We start from the raw sequence: 24037 nt of genomic DNA, 5'->3' as shown, positions 1-24037 counted from the left end.
TAGATTCAAAACATAATAGTTTTGAGAGAGCAAACTTTCGTGGATGACACGAACAATTTTTATCCCTAGAGAATAATGAAGCGCACCCAAATCTACCACCTTGAATTTGCCAACTAGTAGAGCTTTCACTTTCTTTATTGTGGTTAAGTGTTTCCCTCCTATGAGCAGATTGTCAAAGTTGGATTCCTATGTTGTGTAATTAATATATGATATTTGAATGCCATCTCGCCAATACATTAATTTTAAGAAAAATATACTACATCAGTATTAATAAACACCCTAAGTTTGTACATGAAATACATACATACAAGTAAAAAGGTAAAATCTGTGTTGAAGTATCATGTAAATTGCTTTAGACATCATGCAAACCATTGTTGTAAAATAAATAAATAAATACTCATATATAGAGTAAAACTACTTGACCTTGTAAAATATCTGCCTATAAAATATATTTGTCACATATGGCATGAAACTCCAAATGTTGTTATTCTACATGTTGAGTGTCACTTTTTATGTTATGCAAAGAACCTCTTAGATTATGCGCAATCTTTGTCCAAATCTCATAATTATCTAAACATGTATTTTTTCACATTTTCGAATCCATGAAAAGTACCTTGTTTCCAAACATACCAAATCGTAAATGCTACTTAGCAATTGTCGTCTTTTAGTTTTACTAATCGCTATTTATAGATTCAGGGTTATATTTGTTTTTTGCATGAGACCATGTCTTAGAGAAATAACATCTAGAACGTCCTCCTTACATATATATAGGATTGGTTCCCTTGCCACCACCCTCACTTCTTTTTGTAAACAAAGATAAAGCATATAATTTTCTGTGTCTGTAATATAACCTATGTGTCACTTCCGTGTACCTCACAAAAACGTCTCTATAAACCGATGGAGTTTTGCCTTGTGTCGATGTCGTTAGCCTCAAGTTCAAAACTGTGTATACCCTTTTGATGGCAAATTGAGCGAAAGTGGTTGTCGAGCACTTTTGAGCTACTAGCTTACTTAGCGTTTACCTCTTAGTACTTAATCTCTCTCTCTCTCTCTCTCTCTCTCTCTCTCTCTCTCTCTTGCTTTACTTCTCTTACACAAAGAAAATATATTATTATTAACATCACTTCTTAATACAAGCAGGGTTAGCACCATACAAGAGGAGGCGATTAGGGTTCGACTTACTTAGCTTTTAACCCTAATCTCTCTTGACTGTAATGAAGGATTAAGGAGATAATTGTTGGGATTACGGTCCCTTCGGATGGGATGGTCGGATATCGGAGATGAATGCCGACAAGCCCGGTTTCGGTTTCGGATCCGGATGACGAAGACCCCGGTTTCGGTACCGGATGACGAATGTACCCGGAGAGCGATCCGGATGCAGGGACATATCCGTGAATATGTTCGCTATGGGCCCCTGAGGCTACAGTTGTAAATAGCCCAAAGTCATATAAGTATAAATATGACTTAGGGCAAACAGTTTTACTGTTGCTTCTCATTTTTTCTGTTTTTCCACTCAAGAGGAGTGAAGTGTAAGCAGCCGTGAGAGAGAGAGAGAGAGATAGAGCGCGAGAGAGGAAGAGGTAGACGCCTCTGTGTATTTCCGCCGCCTGTGGCGAGGACAGCGAGCTCAAGGTCGTCGCCTTGCAGCTCGCCATTGTATACTTCTCTGTATAGTGTTGGTTTGGAGTCTTGTACTCCCGTGGTTTTTCCCGTATAGGGTTTTCCACGTTAATCCCTGTGTACTCGCGTTTTGTTTCTCTTTGTGGTTCCTATTTTCTGCTCCATCGATTCGCGCTTACTCGGTTGTGGCCGAGTGGTGAAGGTGAATAGAAGCGCCTATTCCTCACAAACTGGTATCAGAGCGAACTGCTGCAGAAAATGGAAGGCGGCGGCAGCGGGCCTCCGGGGATGATGGTGCTGAATGCACAGAATTACGCCGACTGGAAGATCAAGATGGAGGATCTTCTGATTGTTCGGGACCTGTACGAACCGATTGACAGGTCGGAAATACCGAAGGGGGTACTTGAGTCGGAATGGAGGCTTCTGAACCGGAAAGCCGTTGCAACCATTCGGCAATACGTCGACGTGAGCGTTCTACAACATGTGGCGAACGACACCAACGCATATGAGATGTGGAAGAAGCTGTCGGGCCTCTACGAGAGGAAGAATGCGTTGAATCGGACCTCCCTGATGAGGAAGATAGTGAATCTCAAGTACCGGGACGGCGAGAGTATGGTGGAACACGTAAGCACGTTCATGGGATTCGTGAATCAGCTTGCGGCGATCAAGTTCCCGTTGGAGGATGCAATGCAAGCCATCATCCTGATGTGTACATTGCCGGAAAGCTGGGAGAACTTGGTGGTGACTCTCAGCACCTCCTGCACAGAAGATAACTTGTCCTTACAAACGGTAAAGACAAGTATTTTGAACGAAGAAGCGCGTCGGAGAGATAAGGAACCGGCCTCCGACCCGAAGATGTTGTTTACCGAATCGGATCGGGGAAGACAATGGAACCGGAGTCCGCAAAGACGGGAGAAGTCGGGGACCCGGTCGCAGTCAAGAGGAAGGCCCACATGCTTCCACTGTGGGAAGCCGGGGCACTTCCGAAAGAATTGTCGGCATTACCGAAAAGACATTGGAGCCGACGACACCGATTCGAAGAAGTCACCGGAGAGAAACGGTGCATACCGGGGAGCCACGGACCGGAGAGGTTCGGATCGGCGAGGGCAGGACCGGAAAGGAACGACGGCACTCGCGGCAAGTGAAGAGGAGATCATGCTCATCACCGAAGAAGGTGAACTAAACATTGCCGGCGATGAGACGACCTGGGTGGTCGATTCCGGAGCATCGTTCCACCTGACCCCGGAGAGAAGATACTTCTCATCCTACACAGCCGGCGAGCATGGTTGTGTTCGGATGGGAAACGAAGGTACGTGCCGGATTGCCGGCATAGGAGACGTGTGGTTGACAACCCCGACCGGATGCAAAATGTTGCTGAAGAATGTCCGACACGTTCCGGAGGTCCGACTGAACCTGATTTCGGCCGGGAGGCTAGATGATGAAGGCTACACGGGTAGCATCCGGAACGGTGTCATGAAGTTCAGCAAGGGGAGCTTGATAGTGGCTCGGGCCCGGAAGGTCAACACACTGTACCTGATGAATGCCTGGTTATGTCCGGAAGAGCTGAATGTGGCAGCCGACACTGCCGGTGAGCTGTGGCACAAAAGACTGTGCCACATGAGTGAGAAGGGGATGAAGAGGCTTGCAGAAGACAACCTTATTCCAGTGAAGCATGTGCACCTGGAGAAGTGCACCGATTGCCTGGCCGGTAAGCAGAACCGAACCTCCTTCCACTCAAGGCCACCGACGAGACGTAGCGCACCATTGGAGTTGGTGCACACCGACGTGTGTCAGGTAGAAACGAAGTCACATGGCGGAGCCCAGTACTTTGTAACATTCATAGATGATCACAGCCGAAGACTGTGGACGGCACCGTTGAAGACAAAGGACCAAGTGTTGTGCGTCTTCAAAGAACTCCACGCGAGAGTGGAAAGGGAATCCGGCAAGAAGCTGAAAGCGATACGAGCGGATAACGGAGGGGAATACCGGGGGCAGTTCGCGGAGTACTGTCGCTCGAAGGGAATCCGGCTCGAGTTTACTGTGCCGAAGACGCCGGAACTGAACGGGCTGGCCGAGAGGATGAACCGGACCATAATGGAGAGGGTCCGGAGTATGCTGGCGCATGCGAAATTACCCAAGGGGTTTTGGGCTGAGGCAATGTCGACGGCGACATATGTGATAAACCGATCACCCTCAGTACCTTTGGACGGAGACACGCCGCAGAGAGTGTGGACCGGTAGGGAAATATCCTACCGGCATCTGAAGGTGTTCGGGTGTCTCGCATACGTGCATGTGGCAAAGGACCGGAGAGGAAAGCTAGATCCGAAGACCCGGCCATGCATATTCCTCGGTTACGGCGACGACGAGTTCGGCTACCGAGTATGGGACCCGGTCGACAAGAAGATATTCAGGATTCGAGACATCATCTTCATGGAGGACAAGACACTCGCCGACTGGGAGTCGGAGAAGAAGATGAAGAGCTCCAAGTCGACCGGTGAGGATCAACTCTATGAGGAGCAGTCCCGACCGGCAAGGGACCGGTTAGCACTCGAGGATCCGGCCGAAGACGGTGAAGAAACAGAACCGGCCGAAGAAGATGAAAATGATACCGGAACCGGCTCTGATCCCGAAATGGATTCGGATGAAGAAGAATCGGAGGAACCGGTTACCGAAGCTCCGGAACGGAGATATCCTCTAAGAGAGAGAAGGCCCCCCCGGAGATTTCCGGAACCAGAGCACGTGTTGCTAACCGACGAGGGGGAGCCGGAGAGCTTTGAAGAAGCAAAGCACGACACCCAGAGCCGCAGGTGGTTGAGTGCCATGCAGGACGAGATGGATTCCCTGCATGAGAACCACACATATGAACTTGTGGAGTTGCCGAAAGGAAAGCGGGCACTTCGAAACAAGTGGGTGTTCAAGCTGAAACCGGGAGATGCCGGAAACCCCCCGAGATACAAAGCCAGGATCGTGGTGAAGGGGTTTCAGCAGAAGAAGGGCGTCGACTTCGACGAGATATTTGCCCCGGTAGTGAAGATGACCTCCATCCGGACGGTGCTGAGCATAGCGGCAAGCATGGACCTCGAGGTAGAACAGATGGACGTGAAGACGGCATTCCTTCATGGTGACCTCGATGAAGAGATCTACATGCAGCAACCGGAAGGATTCGAGAAGAAAGGGAAGGAGCACCTGGTATGCCGGTTGAAGAAGAGCCTTTACGGACTGAAGCAGGCTCCCCGGCAATGGTACCGGAAGTTCGACTCCTTCATGACCGACGAAGGGTACCTCAAAACGCAGTCCGACCACTGCGTGTTTGTGAAGAAGTTTGAAGGAGGAGACTCTCTAATACTCCTCCTGTACGTGGACGACATGTTGATCGTCGGACGGGATCAGGTCAAGATACGGATGCTGAAGAAGGCTCTTCACCGAACCTTCTCAATGAAGGACCTGGGTCCGGCGAGGCAAATACTAGGGATGCACATCATCCGGGACCGGAAGAAGAAGCAGTTGTGGCTGTCACAGGAGAAGTACGTGACGAAGGTGCTTCACCGGTTCAACATGTCGGAAGCAAGACCGGTCGGATCGACCCTCCCGACAAACTGCAAGCTGTCCAGCAAGCAAAGTCCCAAGACAAAGGCTGAAAAGGAGGATATGATGAAAGTACCGTATGCCTCAGCCGTCGGGAGCTTGATGTACGCCATGGTGTGTACGAGACCGGACATCGGATATGCAGTCGGAGTGGTGAGCCGGTACATGAGCAATCCCGGCAAAGAGCATTGGAACGCGGCCAAGTGGATACTCCGATACCTGAAGGGCACGGCAAACGTGTGCCTCCGATTCGGCTCCGGAAAGCCCGAACTCGACGGCTTTACCGATTCGGATATGTCGGCTGATGCAGATACCAGCCGGTCCACATCAGGGTATGTGATGATGTATGCAGGGGGAGCTGTTTCATGGCAGTCGAGGCTGCAGAAGACGGTTGCGTTGTCAACCACGGAGGCGGAGTACATGGCGGCTGTTGAAGCCGGCAAGGAAATAATATGGATGAAGGACTTCATTAGAGAGCTCGGTATCCAACAGGAGGAGTACCGACTCTACTGCGACAGTCAGAGTGCAATCCACCTTGCGAAGAACGCGGCCTATCACTCCCGGACGAAGCACATCCAGCGAAGATATCACTGGATCCGGGAAAGGATAGAAGACAAGGAGTTCGTGCTGACAAAGATCCACACGGACGAGAACGGGTCGGATATGCTGACCAAGGTGCTCACACCCGACAAGCTGGAAGCATGCCGGAAGAGGATCGGATTGGAGAGACATCCCATGCCGAAGTGAAGGGGGAGTTTGTTGGGATTACGGTCCCTTCGGATGGGATGGTCGGATATCGGAGATGAATGCCGACAAGCCCGGTTTCGGTTTCGGATCCGGATGACGAAGACCCCGGTTTCGGTACCGGATGACGAATGTACCCGGAGAGCGATCCGGATGCAGGGACATATCCGTGAATATGTTCGCTATGGGCCCCTGAGGCTACAGTTGTAAATAGCCCAAAGTCATATAAGTATAAATATGACTTAGGGCAAACAGTTTTACTGTTGCTTCTCATTTTTTCTGTTTTTCCACTCAAGAGGAGTGAAGTGTAAGCAGCCGTGAGAGAGAGAGAGAGAGATAGAGCGCGAGAGAGGAAGAGGTAGACGCCTCTGTGTATTTCCGCCGCCTGTGGCGAGGACAGCGAGCTCAAGGTCGTCGCCTTGCAGCTCGCCATTGTATACTTCTCTGTATAGTGTTGGTTTGGAGTCTTGTACTCCCGTGGTTTTTCCCGTATAGGGTTTTCCACGTTAATCCCTGTGTACTCGCGTTTTGTTTCTCTTTGTGGTTCCTATTTTCTGCTCCATCGATTCGCGCTTACTCGGTTGTGGCCGAGTGGTGAAGGTGAATAGAAGCGCCTATTCCTCACAATAATAGAGGAGCTCTAAGTGCATGAATAGAAAAGAGAAATTCCAAGAATGAAAAAGAGGCCCAAAAGTCACACAACTGTGGTTTTTTTACAAGGCAAGTGTCTCCCTTTCACACTAGGTTGACCATTGGCATACATTGTTTCCTCTTTGGTTTGTTTTACCTAGCTTTTTCTTAAGGTTGGTTGAGCTCAATGTCTTTTCTTGACACCACAATCTCCACAACCGGTGTGTCAAGTGCCAGATACTTAACTACCTTCCATCATCATAGTACATCAAAATTCATAAAACCTTCTTCCCACGATATGCCCTTACTCCAATCAAAACATCCAACGGAGTAAAGAAATCTATCCACTTATGTGTAGAAGATCCCAACTCCATCTATAGTACAGATTTTAAAAGATGTCTTGATTGTAGAAAACATTGTCATTCCACCCCTTATCTTATCAAGTACCAAAGTTCATTGGTCTTTTATCAATACCTATTTTAGGTATACAATGGTTTCCTAAGTGAACATATGACACATATTCTATTTGAACTTGAACACAAGGGATTGTTTTCATGTATATTTCCTCTTTGTAGTTCTCCTTGGAGAGAAAAATATTTTAAATCAATTTTTGTGGATGGTTCATTGCATTCTGTAGCCAATGCCAATACAATTTGAACAATGGTCATCTTTGTTATGGGATCAATCATCAAATATTTCTTCATAATCAATATTGTGTTTCTTAGCATATCCCTTCATTATTAAACACGCATTAGGCATGTTTACAATTTCATCGACGTAGTACTTTAAGTTGTACATGATCCGCATCTAATAGTTTTCTTTTGTGGCGAAATCAAAATGAAACACCATGTTCTGTTGTTGTATAGAGTCCAAACTTGGGTCATGCATTACTTCAAAAAGTTTTTGAATGTGGCAATTTTACTACATTTATGATTTATGCATAATATTGTGCCATGTAATAATTGTATCCAAAGTTATTTATCGGATTCTTCTCTCTAATTGGAACCAGAGCTCTTGTCATGTGTCTTTATCATGGCTCCTTTTAGGGGCTCTTATTGTGTGTTCTTATTGGGAGCTATAGATTTCCACATCTTATTCTAGAGTAGTGGTTTTGAGGGAAGCCTTCGCTAGATGTTGTTGTACATTGGCTATGGGGAAAACCTTCAAGTTTCCATTGCTCATTGATGGTGGTTGTTGTGCATAACTTCGAGAGAAGTCTTCGCAAGATGTTGTCATGCATTGGCTTCCGGAGATGTGAAAACAAAAATTAATCCTTCCTTTCAAAAGTCCTAATCTCCTTGGTTTAACCTCCATCTGAGATCTTAATGACACTCATTGTGTCCTCCCTCTTGATGTCTTAATCTATGCCTAGTGTAGGAGAAGATTGCCTAGGGAGCTTTAAAAAAAATTGTGAACTGCTTCAAGCATCAACCTTGGAGTCCTTGGCAACAACGCCAAAACGATGTGTCTACTCAAGGTTTTTGCACCAAACACATGTCTTTGTACCAACATTAGAGATGTCTCCAACACTGATAATGGAATAGAGGTTTGAACCAAACCTGGTCCACCATATACCTTATTCATGGCACTCTTGAGTTACCAACATCACTTACCCTAATCTTGTGAACACTCATTCATCCTCACCAAGATGTTGCACAATGATACTTCATAATGTAGTGAGGTTCATAACTTAGTCAACTTATAATGCACAAGGAGAATTAATATCATTTAAATACCTTTAATAATATAATAACATATGAACATGAACAAGACCACAAACAAATAAAAATAGAATGTAATAAGACACATAAAGGAACTTTGTACTTGGCACTTCTTACTCTTAGAGTTGAGCCGACATACTTCTATTGATTATGTGTTTGCCAAGCAAGACTCTCCTTTAAAAAAACTTGCACTCACTAATGTTCATCATGTTACTCATTTGTCATACTTATGTGGAATATGTGTCTTGCATGTCTCTCTTTTACGTTATTACAAGTCGAATATATGGAGGTAAATAAGTAATTGTCTTAATATGTTGTCATGGAGTGACCGATTTAATTTAAAACCACTATATACATCGCGCATTACACACATTATGATGAAATTTGTTTTTGAGGATGAATAGCTTACCTTTTCACAGTTTGGCCATTACAAAGGTGTATGTTCTAGAAAACAACTTAAGCACTTCTCCGTTGGAAGATTGTGTATATTCTAGGAAATTACTAGGTAAGCATGGATTAAAGAATTTTATCAAATTTGAAAACAACGTAGATATATGCAAGTAAGTAGAAACTAATGAATGATGCCAAGTGTGTGTTACATGAAGCTTTCAACATCTATGAGTTCATAGCTAAACATGTTGGAAAGATGACATTGTTACTTCCTCTAGATTATTCTCGTTTGTCCCACTTGCATGAGTTTTGTATTTCTTTTTTCACTTTCACAAATGAGAAAGATTCATGAAAACAAATAAATTGGCCTTAATACTAGCCACTAGGGCACAACACTAAGACAAGAGATGGAAAGTATACATACACGAGTTAGCTATACTTTTGTGTGTGCATGTCCATGACTAGAGAGAGACATGTATGCATAGATTAGGTGTCTTACATAGACTATATATTATAGATTCGAAATGGATCTAAGTTTTCTACATTGTAGGAACATGATAATAGAAAATTATATGTTGATGACATGTCAAAATCATAAGCTAACAAAGGGTATCTAGAGGTGAGAGTTTGATTGGTCACCCCACACCTTTTTTTTATTATGTTGTGAAATTCAAAGTCAATGGCGATGTATTTCGTTGTCATAGCAACAAAGGTAAGATTAGGTTACTTGTTTTTAGCAGTTATAAACAAAGCTGACAATTTTTCAGCAACCCCTCACAAAAGGACATGTTTAAAATTTTTACATATTAGTAAAATGACATCGAATGGTAGTCTTGTTTCTTCCAAAAGCTGTCGAAGAATGTACTAATGGAATCTAAACTTCGAATGATAAATTTCTGTTTAAGGTCCCAAGTAAAGGTTCCTAATTTAGTATTCACCATTCCATGGAAGGAAGGAAAAAGGTTTCATTATTCATGCTCTCTTCTTTTTTAGAGATTGTTAAGATCATGAGTTCAATGAGGAGGGACCCTTATCTTTATTATTATTATTATGTTGGATTCAAGATTGACAAATATAATACTATAAGAAGGGTCAATAATACCAAACCAAACATAGAACATTGGTGTCCTTTGTGCACTGCCCTGTGAAGCCAAAAGTTTCTCCATGTAATTTTGATATGTTTTCCCATGCAAGCAAAATATTAGAAAATCAATCTACGTGGAGTAGTGAAAACATTTCATCTATTTATAGTGCAAAGTGTTACTCAAATCTTCTTAGAGCATGGATATGTTTGTGACACACGCTCAAATCAAGTTGTCCAAATTCAATACTCACAAATTTACATAGAATTCTTTTGGGGGCATCCACATCATCCTTCTCATGAAGGAAAAAAAGAATCTTGTGTATGAGTTTGTACATTAATATTAGCCATTTAGATGGAATTTGATCACAAAGTAGCTTTCTTTGGTATCGATCCATAGCAAGATAGTACAAATAGAAAATTGATGTTCCAGTGATTAAAAAATGAAACAACTATGTTGTTACTTCACGTATACAAGGGCATGTGAAAATCCTCAATACTATATGTAATGAATGTGTGTGAATTGATTGATTATAGGGTCATGAGAACAACGTTAAATATGGCATGTGATCATGATGAACGTAATTTTTTTGAAATGTTCTCTACAATGTCATTGAATCCAATGCATGGAACGTAAAATATGGTATGTGATCATGATGAACACTCTTTAAAAAAAGATTTATGTATTATGCCATCGATCATGATGTATAGAGCACAAAAATTGGCATGTGATCCCAATGAACCCAAAATATTTGAAATCTTCTCTATTATGTCATTGAAGTGATACACACTTCCAACTCAAGGTTTGTTTACTACTTGCATGATATAATTCTTTCAAGACTTCCAAAATTTAGAATATGTTTCATGATAAAGAGATGTCTTTTTATGGATTGGATATTGGATAACCGTTGGGGACATCAATAATAAGTTACACAATAGCTTAATGAAAAACTCTACCTAACTTTGATGTATAATAAGTTATGCAACGGTGTGGATACTATTCTCAATTATGGTGTGTATCAGAAGACGGCATGTAACAAATGTTATTGTTGTGACACATCATAATTTTCAGAAAAAGGTGTCATGTAACTTGGGTGGTATTGAAAGACAAATTCATGGTCAAGAGCAACCATTGCATGTTTTGGTGATGGGGCATGAGCTTGACATCCTAACCAACATAAAGACAACTACGAATGTCTTTTCTACATTTGTAGCACAAACTATTATCTTATAATATCCCCATCGCTTTATTCTTGGTGAATATGGCATTGAATTACCACACACAAAAAAAAGAATCAAATTACACGATCATAATGCATCTTTCTCCCTCACAAGGTGGTTTGAAACCTTTTCTAGATATGACTAGTTAGTATGAGCTTTGACTAATAATGCTTCATCTCTATCAAGGCTAAAAAGGAAGCAAGTATTGCAGATTGATTAGGTAGCCTACATTTGTCTAGGTTGTCCTTACACATTAATGATCTTAGCTTCCTCATGCTAATAAGACGACGAAGTAACATGATGGTGCATCTATTTGGAAAAGGTAGAAAAAATAGAAAAATTTAACATGTTCACGGAGTGTCAAGAGGCGGCGTCTAGCGAGTCTGTCCAACAAAAAAGTGGTGGGCTAAAGACGAGGGGTGTCCATTTGGACAGATGTGAATTTCTGTTCGTACTTCCTTTCTGTATTTTCTTTTTCCACGTAAAACGAGTACTTTACTACAAATGTTTCGCTTAAGAAGTAACCAAACAAAGCTCGCTTATTCATTGGGATCGGTGTCCCTTCGCAAATGTTAACGTGTGAAAAGGTAATATCCTCCTTATATGTATATGTATGGTTTTTTTTGAGGTCCTCCTTCTATCCATGTATGCATGCATGTATGTATGTATGTATGTTGTTGGTTCCATGGGCTAGAAGAGACAGAGAACAGAGTCAGAGAGACAGAGAGCCCATCACATCAAACGATTAGAACAGTAAAGACCCCCTCCCCTCCCTCCCCACCTTTTTTGCATTGAGTTTAATCCAACAAAAACAAAACTCATTCTATAACTCTGTGTAAACAACATCATTATCATCACCTGCACAATCCTCCTCTTCTGTTCCTCTCTCTCTCTCACGCGCGCGCACACACACACACACACACACACACACACATTCGTACCATGAGAGAAAAGCCCATAACTCCAACTATATCATGAGAAGCACACAAATGCTCAAGAGCTTTTTGTTTTTCATCGTTGCAGATGAATCTACATAAGCTGCCCTAGGGGATTACACGAAAAGCTTTTTTTCTTCATTAAAGATTCCTCTTCAGATAGAAGATCCCTTGATTCGATGCAAGGCAATAGATGCATTGACTTTCAATCAGGATTTTCAATGCAAAACAAGATCAAAATTACATTACTATTTGATGCAGAAAGGTCGAGATGTTCATCAAGTTAGCAGGGTAAGGATATTTCTTTCATCAATATTGCATTTATTTTATATCCATACACATCCACATTTGAAGTGAAAAATTTGCTTCCCTGTGAAGGTCTATAATAAGTTACTCAGCACATGATTTTGATCTCTCATTTTATTTTGTTCATATGACCACTTCATGAAAATTAGTGGTGGAACATTCATAGCATTCGGATAGTTCATCAATCAACATAGAGCTCATAGGAGAGAACAATGATTTGCAATCATCCAATTTCAGCTTCTTTGGAACAAAGTCCACCCAATATTTACTGTTTTTTCAATCAATATTGAACAAAAACTGTTGTATTTTCAAGAAATAAACGCCCACGATGAGAATCTTATTCGTATTCTTGCTTTCACAGGGGGCAGATTTGCTACATGGGAAGAGGATCTCAAGTTTAGTGGATTGACTACAATAGATTGAGCTTTTCCACCATTCATAACGTGAAACAGAAACATAGGTAAATCTTAGAAACACGAGCATAGATTAGTGATTGTAAAACCCAAATATAGGCTGGTCCTAACAAGGACAACCACGGGTAGGTGATTTACCATAGCTCTTAGAAATAGAATGACCCTTGAAGAGGTTGTGCCATCTTGCACACAGAAAACAGAGCTGCTTATAAGCAATCATGAAGTCGAGAGATTAAAGCAAGAGCTCGCAACTGAGAAAAAACACATTTCAGCAATGTCCACAGAGCTACAAATTCTGAAAACAGAGCTTCAAGAAAATAAAAGCAAAACAGAGAGCACAACATTCATGACAAAGAGTTTTGAAGACAGAAGGTATATGCAATCAAAGGTTCGTCTTGAGCTTGAGGACGCAGAGAATACCATAGCTGAGTTAAAAGAAGAGTTAGATTATAAAACTCGCGTGAATCATAGCCTTGCATTACAGCTTGAAAAGACAATCGAATCCAATTCCGAGCTTCTATTAGAGATCAAGGATTTAGATGATTTGCTCCAAAGCCGAGAAATAGAATTGGAAAAAATCCGAGGAAAAGACATCACAGCCTTTGAGGAGGACAAGGCTTTGTGGATGAAAAAGCTTGAGCAAAGTGAACAAGAGTATAAAGAAGAGAAGGCTTTGTGGAGGAAAAAACTAGAGGAAAGTGAGCAAATAATGAAAGAAGAGAAGGCTTTGTGGATGGAAAAACTAGAGGAAAGTGAACAAATGATCAAAGACCTTAAGTTATCTGTAAAGGAAAGTGCATTAATAAGCCAGCAAAACAACACAGAAGAACTTGATGCAGCTTTCAATAAGCTAAAAAAAGACTTTGAGAAGTTGGAGATAGAATCAGCCGAGATAAGGGAAGAGAACATGAATCTTTTATCACAGTTGATGAGTCTCCGCCATGAAACAGATGAAAAAGATGATCTAATTCACCAATTGGAATTAAAATTCTCGACTTGGCAAGATCAATTAGACAAGCTTCCTACTTCTGAAGATGGATCGGAAAAGAAACTTATGAAAGAGCTTCAAAGTACAGTGAATGATCTGAGAGAGAAGCTTCATATCTCCGAAGAGTTGTCTCAAAGCCAGCTAGATAGCAACAAGGCATTCCTGGAAGACCTTAACTCTATGGTGGAGGCCCTTCAGACCAAGAATAAGCAATTAGAACAAATCTTGAAGAGCTCCGAGGAAAACAATGCTTCCTTGACCCTAGAGATTGCTACACTAAGAAAAGATATTCTAGAGCATGAGAAAGAGCAATCAATGCTTGGATTGCTGAGAGGTCAAATGAAAGCCTTGAGAGAAAAGATTGCTGTTATCACACAGAAATACGACATTGCAATGAAACGAATTGAGAATCTAGAGATCATAAATAAGAATTTGAGAGAGGAGAATGATGAGTCAATTTTCATTCTAAAGAATAAACTTACAAGCACTGAGCAAAAGTTACATGAGATGTATGTAGAATGCCACGGCCTGAAAAATAACTTGGCAGAGGCAGAGAGTCAACTAAAACAGAAACATGACAAGGTAGAATTTATTATGAAGGCCAAAGAGGATGCTGAAGTTTCTTTAAATTTTTTGCGAGAAATTAATACAGAGCTACAAGAGCATATAAATTCACTCGTCATCGAGAAAGAAAATGTCAATGATTCTCTTTTGATTTTAAAAAAAACGCATTCTGATTTGCAAGAAGATTTGCGAGAGTCTGAAAAATTATGTTCTCAAAGGTGTCAACAACTCCAAATGGCCAATGACAGGGTTACAAGCCTCAACCATGATTTTGAATCAGCTCAAGACCAGCTTCAGAAAGCATTGGATAATTTAGAACATGCTGAGAGTAATAGATCTGACTTAGTGCAACAACTTAAAGATGCAAAAATGCAGATTACCAACATGGAGCTCCAGCTCTCACATATGAATGAAGATATGAGTGTGCTAAAAATATCTCTCTCAGCATCAGAAGATAGATTGCATTCGCTCCAACTAGAAAATGCTGAAATTTCTGCAAAATTGTCCAATGCTGTTTCCGAGAAAGAGGAAATTGATCACAGATTGGCAGCAACAAAGGAAAGAGAGTCTGAATTGGAAAAGAAAGTGGTCACAATGGGACAAGAGCTTCTTGATATTGAGAATGAAACCGTTGTCTATGAAGAGACAATGGCCCAGCTTGAGAGCAGATTGCGAATTCTCAGCAATGAAAGGATCGATCAACAGTCAAAAATGCTAGCAGAACTACAAGGATTGAAAGCTTCACTTCATGAGACACAGCTAGAAAAAGAGAAAGCTGAAAATTCTATTGATAAGCTCCAGGATGATAATACTAAACTAACACTAGAGCTAGCAATGTGGAAAGATAAGATGAGGGCTGATGATGATGAGATTCGAGGGTTGAAAGAGAGATTGGCAGTCGGAGGAGGAGCAACTGTCACTCAACTAAGGCATCGCAATACTTCATTGGAAGAGAAGAACTCCACAGTAAATTTTGGTACTAAGAAGAATGTTCTTGAGCATGATAAAAAGAATGAACTGATTCGTCTCCGTAAGCACGCTGCAGATTTGAAGAAAAAGTTTGTGGAGCAAGAGGAAGGAAAGGATGAGATAAAAAAGAAATTATCCTTGCTCCAAAAGGATGCCCAGCACAAGTCGGACCTTCCAGCTCTTTCAGAAAAAAAGCTTAAAGAAAAAGAAAAAGAAAAAAAGAGAGAGGATTCTGTATGTCAAAGACTTGCAAAGGCTCCACTCAAAGTTAACCATAAGATGATATCAAATGGCCCTAGTAGCATGTCTCAAAGTGCGAAGGCAATATTCAACCTTTCAGAAAAAGTAAAACTACGTGAGGTATGAGAGTTCCAGTGAAATGTGTTTTTTCATCACCCCATCAATTCACTCCCACATTTGACTCTTTGTTTGTATTATGAATACTAGGAGCAACCCAACAACAAAACCGTGGAGTTGGAAGCAACAAAGTCTCTGCTCAAGGAGAAGGAAGAGAAACCCCATAACAAGTTGGGGCATGGTTCAGATCTTCAAAACATCAAATCTGATGAAGCATCACATGAAGATGAAATGAACACACTTACACTACCCCAAGAGGTATGCAGTAGAAACTTCCCCTTAAAACTTTGATTTTTTCCTCTAGTACTTCCTTTTCCTAAATATGTTAATTGTGAACATAAATATTCATTATAGAGCTTACCAATTTGCTTTCTTGCATTTGCAGGAATATCAACATCACAGAAATATCTCATCTCGGCTCAATGTATCCACAAAGAAAGAAAGTGGGCTTAACAGGTACAATTTAGACCTCTTCAATGTCAAGACAACAACGTCCTTGAAAGAGTTATGAATTGATTACAAACCCCATATGCATTTTATCAGTTACATCCTCTCGAACATCCAGATAACTGCATCTTTGAAAGAGTTATGAATTTATTACAAAGTCAATATGCATTCCATTCAGTCTTATGCTCTTGAAAATCAAGACAATTGTTTCTTTGAAAGGGTTATGAATTTATTACAAATTGATTCATTTCATTCTGTCAACAGATTGTCTCTACCAGCATTGAAAGTGCATCGTTCCATAAACCTCATTCCATCGTCAGCTGCACCAGAAAAAGAAAAGCAAATCAAGAGTTTGAAGCATAGTAATAATGAAGAACAATGGAAATAGCATAGCCAAATGAAACCGGATGGATGTGGGTTGCCTAAATGCTGTAAAGGCGGGTAAGAAACCTTTAGCCGAGGTTGCGAAAGCATAAAGATTTTATGTTTCGAGATTTTTACTATATACACATTGTACACAAATTCCAACATGTAAAAATATATACACATTCCTTTGAGCTTTCAAGTTACTTAAATTCATTTCCATGACTTGAACTGACTCATTAATCAAAAAGCTGAAACTGAAAGATTGGTCATCGGTGTATTGGCTTCTCTAAGTGCTCAAATAATTTTTTATTTAATCGAATCAAGTCGTCATCTACCATTATGATCTCAGTTTTTGCTTAATTATTCAATCATCAGTCCATGCACTAATGAAATACCATTTCTTCTTAAACGGAAAGAGATACATTCAGTAATTTCGCAGTATATCAATGGCATAGTGATGTTCGAGGAATTCATGTAATAGTAAGGAAGGAGTTGCTGTAATGAAATCCAAATTTTACAATGGAAAACCCTTGAAATTTTAGACAAAAGGAAACACGACCTAGCTTATTCACCTTCATTTCTGAAGACAAACGTATAAACCTGTGCATGTATCTACAACCCTAAACACCAATCTTCCTGGCCACATCATAGCAAGGCTATCACCATGCATGCATCTTGCATTTACCCCGTCTTGTACGTATAGCAAGGAAAACTTTCTTTTGATGTTTTGTTAAAGGGCTTCTTATTGATTGTCTGGAAACACATATAAGACATTTTAATAAATCCACATAATATAATATAAAATGCCACATATTTTTTTCATAGCTTGCTACAATAAAAACAAATGTAAGTACAAAAACCCACATAACAGTAAAGGAAGATGACATTGTTAACATACTATCATAGAAAGATGACATTTCTATAAATATATATAAATATATAATACAAATATGGGTGAATTCACGTCATCCACACTTAAACAAAAATAAAAGCTTGATTTCTAAAGGTCCATAATCATGATCTTAATTGCATGGGGTAGAATGATTTTGGAGATGGTTTACAAGCATGAATGTATTGGTAATATACATGAGAGTAGGGGTGACTAAACTTCGAGGTTGGTTGGGGTGACGAAGTTTAACAAGTACATTTTGGTGTCCTTGTGCAGGTCGAACATGGCAAGCAAAGATCTCCATGATCAGATGATGTCATATGGCCCATGTGTGTTATATCTTATCTTGGCACTCGTATCAGTTGTCGATTGCATAATTCATTAATAGATATTGACTATGTTCATTTGAAAGCGTGCAAACAACCACATTCTAGAGGGAATACTTCATCTTCACAAAGTAGTTTATAGAGATAATTCACCCACCATGACCCTCCAAATAAGCACCTTATCTTTGAAAAGAAGACGTAATTACTACCCCATTTGTGCTACAGTTTGCCACCACCTATTGAATGTTGTTAAGCCCCATTCTTTATCAACCCGTTCTACCATCCACGCTTATTTATCAATTAGTTTATGATATATATCACTTGTTTTTTTATTTGTGAGGCTTCCATATAACATGGTAATGTCTTAGACTATGTAACCTTGTCTTAGTTGTTTGAAAACCAATATTTTTCTTTGGATTTCCAACATGGCATTTTGTGCATTAACCAAGCCTAAGGATGCAATATGGTTAAAGTGGGTGGAAGGGAGTGCTAATCAACCCATGCCAAAAGACGAGGTGTTAGCAAGACCTCCAATAGCAACGAATTTGTATTTCCCATTCAAGTGATGGAATAATGAGATTTGTTACTCTAGAAAATCAAAGATACTGGCCAATAAATGTTGAGTTGTCATAAGCCCTACACATATAATTTGTCTATCACTATTTACCACATGCCACCAAGAGACTACAATTTTCGTCTTTTCACGCTTGATACGATGGTTATCTCAAAAACAGTCTTCGGAGAATCTTCGAGCCACCATATTTTCATATAGATTTGAAATTGGCATCTCACCAATGATTTCATGCCACCCGAGTAAGGTATCATCTTTATTTCCTCTTCCATAATGTGGACCACATTGAGGATGAAAATTTCTCCATAGCCTTTTTAGACCATAACATTTGTAAATATATAATATCATGGGAATCATGATTTATTTCACCACTTTTAGTCTAACATGAAACATTAGGCGTGTGATTCCAATACATAAATTTGTCACTAATTCGAGCATATATCCAATATACCAACTACTGAGATAAACTAAATGACAGTAAATCACACCATGTTGTCCAATCAAGATACTCCCATTTTCTCTTTGTACCTTTTTAGACCCTGACAACATCTATAAATATATGATATCATAGGAATCATAATTGATTGCACCACTTTTAGTCTAGCATGAAACACTAGGCATGTAATTCCAATAATTTGGACAGGCATCCAACATACCAACTGTGTGTTGAAACTTTGTTTTATGGATCTGTTGTTTGGGGAGCAATATTTCAACAAACTCATCAAATAAAATAGAGAATATAATAAAGAAATTTCAAGACTATTTATCAATTAAGTTCATAACCTCGTGTACATAACCCAGTAGAAATTTTAGAAATTTTAAGGTCAATCAAGTACATAACCCATATACCATATACAGTTTGTAGGTAACAAGAATAATATATAGCACCATAAATATCTTTACACAATCAGCAAATTGTCGCAATCATGAGGCACAAAAAGAAAGCCATCACATGGTCTACATTTTACTGAATGGTCTCTCTTTATAATTAGTTTACCTAGTGGTAAGTTCTTAGACTACTAATCCTAGTCCTTGGGTTCAAGGCTCCATTTTCACAGCTCTATTATACCATACATATTTTTCTAATTTACCAGGTGCCACTATGGAATGTAGGGGCTGAATGCATGGCCTTCTAGCCTCTCCCTTCCTCCCTCATTTTACCTTTCACTTGCTCTCACTACCAAACAAAACTTAAAGTAGCGAGCACATCTTCCATCCAATGGCAAACAAAAGCATATTTTCTCCTTTACATTATTACGGAATGTCTTTGTACTATCCTGTTGGTTCTCTCGATGTAACCAACCAATCTTAACAAAATAGTGCCTCTTCTATCGAGAAATAGTAACCCTAGGTGGTGGGGGCATGCATTAGCATAGGTAGAAAAACAAAGAAAATGTTGGTTGGTTCATCTATAACCTAATGTATATAGATGGGCCATTTGAAATTTGAGAATCGAGAATCGACACATACTCCTGCGCCTTGTGTTTGGAATATAGAATAAGATAGGTAAATAATTGATGAAAGAGAAAATTTCCTAGGTGTGAAAAAGGTAAATTTAGGATGGATTCACACAAAAATGTGGGTGATTTGTTCATTTTTTCATATTTTCCCCAGGTTGGAACAATCAGCTGCCCCCTGTATTTCATTTCTAGTAGGCAGGTGGGCTGAAGAGTGCAGTGTTCGTGCGGAATTATACTCAGGAGTCAGTACCATGAGCACATTGTTTTCACCCTTTTCACACTACCATTTGCTTTCAAACCCTAGTCTAGGGTCCAAGAGTACATACATTTAATCCAGAGGTAGAAGAAGACAACGGTGGCAGGTTCAGTCTATTACGTGTGAACAGAGTAGGGTTAGTTGCCGAACCCACACATTTTTTTCATGGCCTCTGCTGCTGCCCTTAGGGTTGATAGTTCTTTGCAGAAAGCAACCCTCACATACCTCCCCATGTAATTTGCCTTTCTCTCTGAAGTTTCACAATGGAAGAAGCCACATCCAGGTACTATGGCCACACCTGCTTTCTCAATCAGCTCTTCAACATATTCCATCTGATGAACAATCATTTTCCCATTGTAAAATTTACAAATTGGCAAAGAAATCAAGCAAACAGGGTCGGGGGAACCGGGATTAGGGATGAAGAATGATATGATGATAATGGTTGATGTTGTTCTGGATGTGGGTTGTGGATATAATGAATGATGAGTTGATTGATATGATGTTATTGTGGAAGTATGATGTGGAGTCTGGAGTGTGGATATGAAAATGTGTATATGATGATAACGATAAGCATATACATACATCCGTTTTCTGGTAAGTATCTGGTAGCTCAGCAAAAACAAATACTGATCCTTCAGGTTTGAATGCAACTTTCAGACCAACTTGCTCCAACATGGGAAATATCGTCTCTAATCTCCTGTCATATTCCTTTAGAAGGGACATACACCATACATTACGTGTTAGAAGTATACAAGTACAGAAATGCAAGATATATTTAGCATCAAGAAAGACCGTTTATATGTTAGATATAGACAATGAGAAAAAATATAGCATATACTTGACTTTAAGAAGGGACATACACCATAATTTAGGCATAAGCTGTCAGAGAAATTCAACCTATGTTTAGCATTAAGATAAAGACAAGGAAAGAAATGCAACCTATATTTATGTGTTAGATATAGACAAGGATAGAAATCAGACGGATTTCTGGTTAGGAAGCCATAACTGTATGCAAGATGAGAATAGCAAAAGGTAAGATGGATCATCATTACCTTTCTTAACTCAGAGTAGTATGTATTACTATTTGCAAGGGCTGTAACAGCAGCTTCTTGAAAAGGAGCTGGTGCTGAATCTGTAAGCTTCACATGGATATTCGAAATTGCTGCTGATAATCCTTTTGGAGCCATAGCCCATCCAATTCGCCAACCTGAAAAAAAATAGGTTGCTTTAACAATGAATTTTTACACACACCATTGGAAATAATGTCATTAAAGCCTAGATTTAAATGAGGTTCCATTTGCGTTATGAAGGAACAGACCTGTTACACTGAAGGTCTTTGATAATGAGGACGTTATTATTGTGCGTTCCAACATTCCTGGTAGAGATGCAAGACTGATATGCTTTGTGGATCCATAGGTAATGTGTTCATAGACCTGACACCAAAGCAGAAGTTATGAACCATGTTATAAGATATGCAGGTAGATAGGTAGGTTGATAGATGTAAGATCGTTACAGGATATTTTCTGGGTATACTATGATTATGTCCCAAGGGTATCAGTGTCCAATCAGATGTAATAAGAGATCCAACCTCCAGCATGTGAACAAACCTTAGTTGAAGAAAGGTTAAGAAGTCATATAACTAGGATCCTACTACATAATTTTTTAACATTGCCTGATCACTGGAAACCAATGAGTCTGGCTGAACATTGATATTTGTATTTTCCACACATTGAAGCTCTATCTATGTTGTATGTACTATGTATAGAACCAGGTGGATTGATACAAAAAATATCTACACCTACAGGTTTTCACACTTGTGTGTTTACCTCATCAGTAATAGCCAATAAATTGTATTTGTAGCAGAGCGTTGCAATATGTGAAAGCTCCTGGATGTTGAAAACTTTTCCTGTTGGGTTGTGGGGGCTGGCCATAATAATGGTTATTCTCATTTCAACCTACAATGCAACCATGGTTAATAGACACAACCTTTTTACTACACCTGTTTATCACAATTGCTTTGGTCCTGGGAGTAATGGCAGCCTCAAGCTTCTCAATCTTTATATTCCAACATGGAGGCTCCATTGGCACATAAACCTGAAAGTGGATGATTGTGAAGTTAATTCTCTTCAGAAAAGCTAAGTAAAGCCAAACTCTATTCTGGATTCATAATATTTACCGGAATTCCTCCAGCCAACACAATGCAAGAACCATATGTTTCATAGCATGGATCAAATAGCAGCACCTCATCACCCTCATCCACCACTGGTCATTGGCATACATAAATTACTGCAAATAAAAACGTTTAAATTTATTCACCATATTCAGGGAACAGACCAGCTGATATCGATGCGGCAAATGCTTCAGATTGTCCACAACACAATGTGACATGGCAAGGATCTACTTTAACTCCTTGGGTCAGCTCAAAGCCTTCAGCAATCACCTTACACAAAGCTTCCACATGCCTATAGATGGAGAAAACACCAATGTAGTGTAACCAAAGAAAGTCAGGATCTTATACTCAGAACAACAGAGTACTGCAAACCAGACGCTAATGTACACTGTACAATTATACATTCTTAGTGATGTCCCAAAGCCCAACATATGTTTATGAACATATCGGCAATAACACATGGCAATTTCTTTTGATCTCTTTTTTGTTTTCAATCCTTGGACCTTGATTGAATTTTATTTATCAATAAAAACTCTCTCTCGTCTCTGGAAATGACTGGTGGATTAACTAAGGTAAAGCTCCCCTGCACAAGAGCATGGCGTTCGAGAAAAGCATACCTTTATTATTAAAGGGAGGGTAAGACCTAAAGATCTTTCAAACTTCAAAGCAGAAGAGTAAGAAAATCATGTATGGATCGATTTCTTCCAAATGGGGATTTAGAAGAGTCTGAAAATTGTCTTATTTCCCTTCTCAAAGATCTTGGGGTCTGTAAGTATCTTCTAACCTAGAAAAGGCATCCTTAAGGCTTCTTGAAATCACACAGTATAAGCACCTCAAATAAAGTTATATAAGTGGATAGATTTCCTCCAGAAACACTTAGAAGAGTCTGAAAATTGACCTATTTACCTTCTCAAAGATGTTGGCGTCTGTAAGTATCTTCTAACCAAGGAAAGGCATCTTTAAAGGCTGCTTAAAAACACACACATCTTCCCAAATAAACTTATACAACTATATGGGTTGCAAGAGAAGATATACCTGTATTGATTATAATCTGCAGAGATTGCAGCAATGGCAGCTTCTTTGACATAAGAAGGTGCAGGGAAATCGGGAAATCCTGTGTGCACATAATGGAATAAATAGGCAAGGAATGTTAAATGAGCTTTGAATAGATCCTCCAGAGATATAATGTGTTTTCATTACCAATAGGAAAACTGTGTGTGTATGCATGCGTGCCTGTGCCTCTCTCATTCTCAATCTTATAGGCCCAATTGAGAGATGACGTGGATACATCTCTTTCTCTCATAGGCACGTTACTTAAAACTCATAAAATACATCTTTCACCAGGTGATCTTGGGGTATGTAGGTGTTGAACACATGATCTTATCTTCATCAGAGAATCTTTACAACCTGACCTAAACACATTGCCCGGTAGGATGGAGACCACAACACTCTTAAGGACGATAATACATCATAATCCATCTCTCCCTGTGTGGCATTTACCTTCAGCAAGGTTGATCGCATTGCGGCTCTGAGCGAGCCGAGACAAGAGCTGAATGGTTGAAGGCTGAAACGCGGCGGTGCGACGAGCCAGAAAAGCGTCAGGAAATGATGCATTCATCATGTCTCCTTCTGCTACTTTATCTTTACTCTCATCACCCATCTTCTTTTATCTTCAGAGAAGAAGAAACTCTGCAATAGCAAACATACATAAATACTACATACAAGAAACAAGAAAAGAGAGGGTCAGGTCACAACATCCCCTATACCATTTAGAAGTGGATTCCTTCTTATCCTTTTTTTTTATACATACAGTCTAGAGTCTAGGCATTGTTTTTTTAAAGCCCTTTTCCACCAAGTCGTGTAAAGTAATAGATCGTTTTTCCCCACTCAATATCTTGGAGAAAAGAACAAATCCGAGAGAATTCTCTGGCCTGACGCATAAATTTGACCTTTACACTGTGCATGCATGATTACCATCCTAGAGCACCCAGCAAAGCAATTTGAACTTTTGCATATATGATATATATA

At 40.1% G+C, this 24037-nt stretch overlaps 2 protein-coding genes and 1 long non-coding RNA gene across 7 annotated transcripts in view; 2 read left to right on the top strand and 1 right to left on the bottom strand.

The window, feature by feature from the left end:
• LOC147859641 (uncharacterized) overlaps positions 1-24037 on the top strand; it is a 71905-nt gene that overhangs the window by 38405 nt on the left and 9463 nt on the right. The window lies entirely within an intron of this gene.
• LOC147859644 (uncharacterized) lies at positions 11885-16680 on the top strand. Of its 2 annotated transcripts, XM_087325419.1 has the most exons (6): positions 11885-12218; positions 12595-13316; positions 13371-15527; positions 15615-15782; positions 15910-15980; positions 16236-16680. In XM_087325419.1, the coding sequence occupies exons 2-6, from the start codon at positions 12804-12806 to the stop codon at positions 16357-16359; spliced, it is 3033 nt and encodes a 1010-aa protein (XP_087181545.1). In that variant the 5' UTR covers positions 11885-12218; positions 12595-12803; the 3' UTR covers positions 16360-16680. The 2 variants fall into 2 exon arrangements, with proteins under 2 accessions (XP_087181545.1, XP_087181544.1); XM_087325418.1 differs by having other exon boundaries at positions 12595-15527.
• LOC147859643 (uncharacterized) lies at positions 19667-24028 on the bottom strand. Of its 4 annotated transcripts, none has more exons than XM_087325426.1 (11): positions 23820-24028; positions 23510-23698; positions 23045-23123; positions 22174-22301; positions 22016-22101; positions 21839-21933; positions 21666-21762; positions 21158-21272; positions 20892-21046; positions 20422-20547; positions 19667-20171 (listed from the first exon to the last, which is right to left on the bottom strand). In XM_087325426.1, exons 2-11 carry the CDS (start codon positions 23667-23669, stop codon positions 19977-19979), a joined length of 1236 nt encoding a protein of 411 aa, XP_087181552.1. In that variant the 5' UTR covers positions 23670-23698; positions 23820-24028; the 3' UTR covers positions 19667-19976. The 4 variants fall into 4 exon arrangements, with proteins under 4 accessions (XP_087181552.1, XP_087181551.1, XP_087181550.1 ...); XM_087325425.1 differs by lacking the exon at positions 23820-24028 and adding an exon at positions 23776-23792; XM_087325424.1 differs by lacking the exon at positions 23820-24028 and having other exon boundaries at positions 23510-23768.

The sequence above is a fragment of the Azolla caroliniana genome, unplaced genomic scaffold (assembly GCF_043228905.1).
Source record: "Azolla caroliniana isolate FFs.n. ecotype wild unplaced genomic scaffold, voAzoCaro1.0.p SCAF_10, whole genome shotgun sequence".
Lineage (NCBI taxonomy): Eukaryota > Viridiplantae > Streptophyta > Polypodiopsida > Salviniales > Salviniaceae > Azolla > Azolla caroliniana.
Note: the sequence above shows the minus strand (reverse complement) of the source record. Positions and strands in the feature narration are given on the sequence as shown.